The sequence below is a fragment of the Sinocyclocheilus anshuiensis genome, unplaced genomic scaffold (assembly GCF_001515605.1).
Source record: "Sinocyclocheilus anshuiensis isolate Anshui unplaced genomic scaffold, SAMN03320099.WGS_v1.1 scaffold2539, whole genome shotgun sequence".
NCBI lineage: Eukaryota > Metazoa > Chordata > Actinopteri > Cypriniformes > Cyprinidae > Sinocyclocheilus > Sinocyclocheilus anshuiensis.
In genome coordinates this window covers 145,956-155,414 of record NW_015557068.1, presented here as the reverse complement: position 1 = coordinate 155,414, position 9,459 = coordinate 145,956, and the positions used below count along the sequence as shown (strand labels likewise).

At 35.0% G+C, this 9,459-nt stretch overlaps 1 protein-coding gene across 1 annotated transcript in view; it reads left to right on the top strand.

Moving 5' to 3' along the window:
• The window catches only part of LOC107676693 (adhesion G protein-coupled receptor L3-like), a 298,216-nt gene that overhangs the window by 182,251 nt on the left and 106,506 nt on the right, over nucleotides 1-9,459 (top strand). Inside the window, exon 5 of the mRNA XM_016471337.1 lies at nucleotides 434-448. Within this exon, the coding sequence (XP_016326823.1) occupies nucleotides 434-448 (15 nt within the window). The remainder of the gene's footprint in view (nucleotides 1-433; nucleotides 449-9,459) is intronic.

Genomic DNA, 9,459 nt, shown 5'->3' with positions numbered 1-9,459 from the left:
ACACACACACACACACACACACACACACACACACACACACACACACACACAATCTCTATAATCTGAGATCCTCTGTTTCTCCACAGGTCTCTGCTGGATGTTTTGCTGCAACACAAACATGTTTTATCTCTTGTATTAAGTTGTGTGCAAAGTGTGTGAGTTTTTCCGTCTTAGACTCATTTTGTGAATCTGCTCGCTTGAGTTTGAGTAAACGCTGTCGGTTTGGACCAAACTCTGAGCTGAGACGTTCATCATACAGTCTGACAGACGTCGATCAGAAATCACACAGTTTGCACTCGACTTCATTCTGACACAAGAGCAGATGCTTATTGTTCCTCAGGTTGTTCTGGAGAAGAAGAAAATGTTGAATCTTTATTTCATTGCTCTGATTTTCTCTCTCTGTCTCTGTTTTTCTCCTCCATGCCTAAAATAGAGGTGGAACAGAAAGGTAAAGACGTGTTTCTTTCACCCCGTATAGCGTCTCTGTGTCGGCTTTCTGCCAACATGTTTAACATTTTCTCAAGTAAACCATCCTTTTTTTTTCTTTATTCATGCCTAAAATATTATTTTTAACACTGGCTTTGTGATGTTTAAACACACCGTTCAGTGTTGAGGTCTGTGTGCTTGTTAGTATTATATTTGATCAGAGGAAATGTTATGTATGTGGTGGACATGGTGCTGTGGTGGGGTCATGTTTTCTCTTAGTTTTCAGTTTAATTTCAGTTCGTGTGTTATAATGCTCTTCTCTTGGTGCTGCTCAAAACACAGAAAAAAACCCACTCATGTGACATTTTCATTTTAAAAGCAATTTTATTGGATGAAGATGAATGCAATGTGATATGATTTTCCAGAAGAGAAAACTATATAATTGATATAGTTATAATATAATTATAATTTATATACGATATAATTTAATATGGTTTTATTGTATTTTACTTATTTATTAATTTATAAAAAAATAAATAAACAAATTCATAAATAAATATTGTAACACATATGCATATTATTATTATTATTATTATTATTGTTGTTGTTGTTGTTGTTGTTAAATTATAGATTACCACAAAGCAGAGACGGACTGAAAAGCATTAAACTTCACAAATAAAAGTCTCTCTCTCTCTCTCACACACACACACTCACTCACCCCCACTCTCAACACACACACACTCACCCACCTCCCCCCCTTCCTCACACAGAGGCAGAGTGAGATCAGATGTCTGATAGTTTTTTTAATTTTCTCTTATGCATAGAGCGTTGTAAAGTCGTGAAACTATGCATATTTCCTCAGAATGACTTGTTCTCTGTATGTAAAAAGTTTTGAAGTGTTTGGAAGCTGCACTTTAATAATATAAGACAATTACTGTTTCCTTTTTTACTGTTATTTTAATAAATCACCACGGCAAAACCGTTCAAGCTATCCAAAATCCATCCGCAATATACACACACACACACACACACACACACAAACAAATAAATAAATAACTGAATTTGCTTTTATGGGGTATTTAAGCAATTTAAGGTGCAATGTATTTTATTGCATTTTATAATTGCATTTTAATGCAATTATAATGCATTTTGTATTATATAAGTATACACATTTACATCATTTAAAAATTCAAAGCCACATTTATCAGACACAAAAAAACTTAAGTAGGCAGACAGCGTCAAACGTGAAAACACATGCAACTGAGCTAACACTTGAAATGACAGTAATAGAAAATTAAACAAACTATTGAGAAATGACTTGTTTTTGGAACCATTTGAAAGTGATTTAAATGAACAGTCCAAACGAACCGATTCATAAAAAAAAGAGGTTTGTGTGTTTTGACATGCACAACAAAATACTAATAAACATGCACTGGCTTTTTATACTTTATCAACATAAAAAAGATACAATTCTGTCCATTTAGAAAAACAACAAGAAAAACAACAACAACAAAAAGGTTTTTAATGATCCAGTTTTTCTCTGGTTTTGATGCCAGAACAGCAGTAAAAGTGTTTATAAGCAGAGTGAAATCAAACACTTTGTTGTTTCTGTTCATAAAATCATAATGTAACAAAGTTCGTAGTTCGGGAAGAAGGAGGCAGGAACTGGCGAACATTTAAAGAAAACTTTAATAAAATAAACAAACACAAAATGAAAGTAAAGCGGCAGCCCCTCACGGACGACTGCCGCACACAAAACACAAAATAAAGTCCAGGCCTGGTCCGCTCTCGTCCAACACTGTCGTCACTCCTCCTTTTATCCTTCCGGAGCTCCTCCGTGGGACTCGAGACCGGTGAGTGGCGCAGGTGTCGCGCATTAGCACTTACTCCACTGGCCTCGCTCAGTTCCCACGGCTCTCGGCCCCGCCCCTCTCTTCACACATAAAATAATTTAAAGTTATTAAGCATAATTGCATTAAAATTGCACAACAAACTCACAGATATGCAGCATTGCTGACTATGCGATAATATCAGAGACAAAGACAGTGACGGAAACACATTCATGTAAATGTGATGAATCATGCTGAATTTATTACAAAACCTTTATCATTTTGGTTCAAATGCTGCAGAATTTGCTTCACACGCGCGTCCAGTTCGTCTGTTTGGGACTATAAATATTATGCATCCTTTTTCATCTGCCAGCTAATTAGATCTTCCAGCATCAGTGTATCGGCTAAGTGCTCGCAAATCCCCGTTAGCACTTTAACAGTAATGATATTCATAATCTAATTCCCATTTAAAACATCCAGTGAAGCCCAATCAATAACCCGGCCAATGAGCTGTCAGCATTTTAAATGACATCATTATGATGATAGTGCTGCTAACCTTCAGGGTGACACCATCACACACACACACACACACACACACACACACACACACACACACACACACACACACACACACACACACAGAAACAGACACAGACACACACATTTCTCAAGGCTGAATCTATCAGTGAATACTCACATGTTATTATGTAAATCTCAGGCAGTTTTGCATTTGGTCTGATTCTGTGTTTCTCAACTGCTTTTGCTTCAGGAATCAGATTTTCAAAAGCCAAAATTGTTTATTGTGCAAAACTAAACCAAAATCAAACGTATTAACATCACCATCAACTGCACAGACATAAAACTATTTCCAAACATTAATTTGGCAGGCTGGATGAAAATGTTCTGTTTTCTAACAGTCTCTTGAATTTTGGGGCACACTTATTTTTATTACACATCTTGTCCATATTGGCATCTAATTTGACCAGCTTCTACCAAATAGCAGTTTATTTTGCAACAAAACATGTAAACATGTTACCATAAGTTTGGGGTCAGGAGATTTTTTTTAAATAATAATAATAATAATAATAATAATAATAATAGTTATTTAGCTTTGCATCACAGGAATAGATTAAATTTTAAAATATATTACAATAGTAAACAGCTATTTTAAATGGTAATAATGCAGTAATAATACGTACAGCCTTTGAGATGAACAACAACAAATGGGAAGTGTTTTCTTCTCCCTTTTTAAAGTTGACAGGCCTGTTTATTTGGCTATTTATCATCCTGTCCTGCATGATTATGTGGTTAGCTGCATGTTATTATTTTACGCCTGCGATCAGAGAAGAAACGTGATCCGCTGTTGGATGTGGAGCATCATTGAGAAGCACTGCTGCAGACCAGCTGATCTAAGAGCAGCTGATCTGAGATCAGAGATGAGCATTAAAACACATGCTGTATGTTCAGTCTCATAGACACACTCATCTCATCCCTTCCTGGTGTTTTCCTCTCGCCCTCTTCATCTGGACTGGATCATATTAAAAGCAATAGTTCAGCAAATAATGAAACCTCTCACCATTTACTCCAAACCCTGTGACTTTCTTCTGTGGAACACATTTTGCAGAATATGCACCTTGTGCGTTTCCAAAAAAACCATGCTATGCTCCAAAAACAACATTAAACATCATACAAGTGGTCCATATGTACTGTGCAATAATATATCAAGTGTCAATGGGAGCTTTGCATAAGGGACAGAATGATATTTTCAGATAAAATGTGTTGTTTGAGGAGTAGAGGGAGATTATTTTGCCGATGATTTCAGTAGACATGTATAGTTGTCATATGGACTACTTTTATGGTGTTTTTTGTTGGTTTTGAAGCTTGACAGACAAGGACACAAAGTCGGTCTCAGGCCTCTTCTGCCTCTTTCATTAGATACTCTCTCTGAAGACTGGATGTGTGTGTGTTCAAGCTGTGCTCCGGTCAGCATCATTACAGTGCTCTGATCTTGATTGCAGTGGGGCTTCGCTTTAAACGCCGGTTTAAGACACAGACTGGAGACTGTATATTACTGTAATGACAGTCAGAGAGTCGTGTGTGTGTGAGTGTGAGTGTGAGTGAGTGCGATCACTGAGCTGTTGCCATAGGAATGTTTTCAGAGTTATCATTTGATCAGGTGTGAAAACATACATAATCATCGCTCAGGCATGTCATGTGACGTCACATCTGTGAATGAGCTCGCCATGAATCCGTGTGTGTGTGTATGTGTGTATGTGTGTGAAGCATTAAAACGGCGCTGACGCAGGAGCCGAATGGCCCACTTCATTAACCTTTATACACCTGTGTAAGCGTTGAGCGCCGTATTATTTCTCTCTCAGAGATGCTCAGACTAACTACTGGAGTCACGGAGCCAGAGGAAGCTTTATTTTTCACAAAACCAAGGAATTAAATGAGTTTCTTCAACTATGTCCACTTTTGGCCCTGTGGACTTTTGGGAATTAAACTCCTTTAGAAGAAACTTTCCAAACTCACTGGCTTATTTTCTCTAATAATGTGAAAATAAATGCAACGCTGGAGAAATCTGACATTTTTCCTCTGGACCGTCATGAAGAAATGTAATTTCCTCAACCGCATCCATCACATTAAATGCGTTATGTTATATACTTCTAAATATGTTATATTATATAATTATATACTTCTATACTACAGTACTATTGTTGCATAATTTAGCAAAAATAAATAACTTTAGATAAAGCTTTGTCAGAGAATAAATTATTATAATAATTACAATAAATTATTACATATCTTTACACAAATCATTTTTCACACAATGAGTATTGAAAATTAATTTTACTCTTTTTTATTTTATATGTTATATATTTTAAATATATTCTCGTTCTTTTTGTATAATGTGTTAAAGAAAAGAAAAGAGTAACTTTAGATAAAGCTTTATTAGAGAATACATTTTAATAATTGCAGTCAATTATTATCTCCACACAAATAATTTTTACACAATAAATGTTGAAATATTTTATTTCTGTTCAGTTTATACATTTTACAATATATTATATATATTTTAAATATATTTTCACTCTTCTTGCATAATTTGGTTAAAAAAGAAGTTAAAAAGTAAATCTTTATTAGGAAATAAATTATTATAATAATTACAATAAATTTGTAATTTTCACACAATAAATATTAAAATGGCTGTATGTATTTTCTACATTGTACATTATATCATTTATTTTAAATATATTTTCACACTTGTGTAATTTGGTAAAAACAAAAGTAAGAAATAACTAGATAAAGCTTTTATTAGGGAATACTTTATTTTAATCATTATTAATTATGAATTATCTTCGCAAAAATCATTTCACACAATAAATATTAATGGTTCATTTATAATCTGTTTTGTTTATACATTACATATTATATTAAATATTTTAAATATGTTTATTCTTGCATAATCTGGTTTAAAAAGAGGTAAGAAGAAACTTTAGAGAAAGCTTTAAAAGAGAATAATTTACTATAATAATCAGAAGAAATTATACAATAAATCACACAATAAATAATGAGTTGGTTTATTTTACTCTATTCAGTTTATATGTTATACATTTTAATTATGTTTACACTCTTCTTGCATTATTTGTTAAAACAAACAAACAAGCAAGCAAATAAATAAATAAATAAATAAATAAATAAATAAATAAATAAATAAACTTTAGATAAAGCTTTATTAGGGAATAAACTATTATAATAATTATAATAAAATATTAATAACCTTCACACAAATCATTTTCATGCAATATATAATGAAATGGGTAATTTTATCCTGTTTAGTTTATTCACATGTATTAGTTATTCACACGTTATATTTTTATAATGGATTTTTATAGTTTAGCATCGGAAGCAAAGAGTAAAGCAGTGAAATCTGCATAAAAGCCATTTGTAGTAAAAGTTAAAGCTGAAAGTAAAACATTTTAACAAGACCGTTTTAGAGTGAGTTTTATTGTTTTCATAAAATCAACCGCTGGAACATGAAAGTGGAAGAAACAGCCAGATATGATAAAAGCTTCCAGCTGTAAGAACGGCAGCGTTTCGCTTTCATTTACTGACCGTTCGGAGCGTTTCTGCAATCGTAAACATCACAGATTTAGTCATGCGTTTACAGACACGCGCCGCCGTCTCTGTACATTACACTGTCTGTGGTATCAACAGATTTGACCCTCGCAGGAAATTAATTGGAATGAGTTTATATATTTCTAACCTAATCTGGTTAATTGTATGGATCGCCGCAGTCAGGCTTGGGCTTTAATCGATTTCTCGGAGCGAAAGCCCTGGAAAGAAACACAATCTTTCTGTTCTGATGCTGCGCCGCTGCATAGAGCGAAGCTGAATGGAGCAAAATATGCTTATTATTAGTTTTGTGTGCGCAGACGCAATAAATCACGTTGACACAAATTGACCATATCTTAGCATCGAGATGGAATCAGTTCGGATTGTAATAAATATAAGCTCATTATTATGTCTCCGCGGCCTCTGGCCCCTTTGACCAGCTGTCATTAATAAGCCACCTCTTATTTATCAACATTTTAAATGCCAACTTCAAGTCGAAATGAAATCTTTCTGCATACATCCAATCCGTCTCCTTGAGGGAGAGAGTTCAGATCCATCCTGATACAACAACAGAAGCTTCCAGAAACCCTGAAGACCTTGATTAGCCGCTTCAGGTGTGTTTAATAACTCTGCTGGATAGTTCAGTGTTTCAGGAGTAAAGTTTGGCACTCCTGGAGTAGATGCACATGCTCAGTGTTGCCAATTTAGCTACTTTGTAGCTAGATTTAGCGACTTCCCCGCCCCTTTTGAAACTTTTTTCAAAAGTTTAGGGACAAATATAGCAACTGCTTGGACAAACCTTATCTAAGTTCTCATCTTGCCCACTGATCTACGTTCATCTTTATATAGATCAGTGAATTTGCCATTGTGATGTCATCTAGTGACATTTAGCTACCAGTTTTAGCTACTTTCAATTGAAAGCAGTTGGCAGCACTGCACATGCTTCTAAAGGACTAGTTCATTAGTTAGTTCATAGTTCAGAAAAAAAAAAAAGATTTACTCAGTCATGTTTTTCCAAACCGTTGTAAGTTTCTGACTTCCTGTGGGATACAAAAAAATTAATTCTGAATAAACTGGAAAATAACAGGGGATTGGGGCAAAAATGCAACCAGAATGAACAAAAATGCCACCAGATTCAAGGTAATGATGCACCAATGCAACAATGAATGCAAAAAAAAAAGCATCAACAATGTTGCTGAAAGTTTATTGGAAACCGTCTATAGCAGTGATTTTCAACCAGAGGGCCTCAGGTTGACTTAATTGGTCATAGCTGATGACTGTAAATTAGAAAGTTGTCCGGCTTGATGAGAACAGTATATGTACCAAGTTTGGTGACTGTAGCTAGAACTAACCCCCCAAGTTTTGTCAAAAGGTGGCGCTATAGTGTGCCTCATCCACTGCCCTTTATGAGCTTTTGCCAGTGTCTATCTATCATTAAAGTGTTAAACATAGTACATTATTAAAATAAAAACAATCTAATGTAGATTAAAATGTTAAAAAATAGACACATCTGAAATCTCATGTGAATATTCAAACTTGAACCAGTGACATTTGGTGTCATGGACGTCAAACTTGGTGTGAATGCAAGAGCTTCAGAGAATAATCTTTAATTTCGTATTATTTGCCCACACTTACCTACATATCTTTGCAAAGTATAGAGAATTTCTGCACAAATTCTATGGATTGTTAACCTTAATAATACTTGTATATGAAAAAGAGCAGCATGAACATTCTTCTACATTTCTTCTTTTGTGCTTCACGGAAGAAAAGTGAAGAGTTTGGGATGATGTAATAAATCATGACAGTCTTAACTATTCCTTTGTGTATATATCGACAGTATTGTAATGTGATGAGTGAAATTAAAAGTGAAAGTACAGCATTAAGCAGTAACATCAACATAAAAGGCATTCGTAGCAAGAAATGAAAACTAAAGGTGAAACATTTAACAGGACTGTTTGAGTGTGTTTTTTTAGTTTTGAAGTATGTTACATGAAAATACTGTATCAGTCTTTCAAAATTTAAATGTGTTACTTGCATTTCTTTGTAATTATTTGTGAAATTTATTGACATTTCTGAGTGAAAATGATTTAAAAGTAAATCTTACACCATTTTTTTTCAGTGTATGCATTATATAAATGTTTTATATTTTTGCAAAATCTGAATTTAACTTTAAAAAAGTTACTAATAATAATGTACACATTTAATTAGAATAGCTGCAGTATATGGCTGTTTGTCCTCTTACTATAGTGCTTTCTGGATGCACACTAGTCTAGTTTAACTCAACCGGTAGTTTAACATGTCAGTCAGGCAGCGTCTTCATTTTTAAATGAATGCTTCCTGGCCAGAATGAGCTACAATAGCATAATATGCAGCAGATGTAATGTGTCGCATTGTAAGAGCATCAGTCATTGTCTAGTGAAAGTGATACGGCACAATGTGTCGAGCAGAAATACAAGAGCGGTGACGTTGATGGTATGTAAAAGCATAGTGAATAACATTTCATTCTCCTCCATAATCTGTGTTGATCGCTTTCCTATTATATATACGTGATGGATCACCGAAAGCAGCCCACACTCTAAAAAATGCTGGGTTAAATACAACCCAGCGCTGGGTAAAATATGGACAAATCCAGCGATTGCGTTGTTTTGACCCAGCATTTGCGTTACTACCCAGAAGGTTGGGTTAAACTTTTAACCCAACCGCTGGGTCAAAAGAACCCAATCGCTGGGTTTGTCCATATTTAACCCATCCGCTGGGTCAAAAGAACCCAATCGCTGGGTTTGTCCATATTTAACCCATCCGCTGGGTCAAAAGAACCCAATCGCTGGGTTTGTCCATATTTAACCCATCCGCTGGGTCAAAAGAACCCAATCGCTGGGTTTGTCCATATTTAACCCAACCGCTGGGTCAAAAGAACCCAATCGGTGGGATTGTCCATATTTAACCCAACCGCTGGGTCAAAAAAACCCAATCACTGGGTTTGTCCATATTTTACCCAACGCTGGGTCAAAAGAACCCAATCGCTGGGTTTGTCCATATTTTACCCAACACTGGGTTGTATTCAGTGCTGATCCTAGACTTCTGTGTC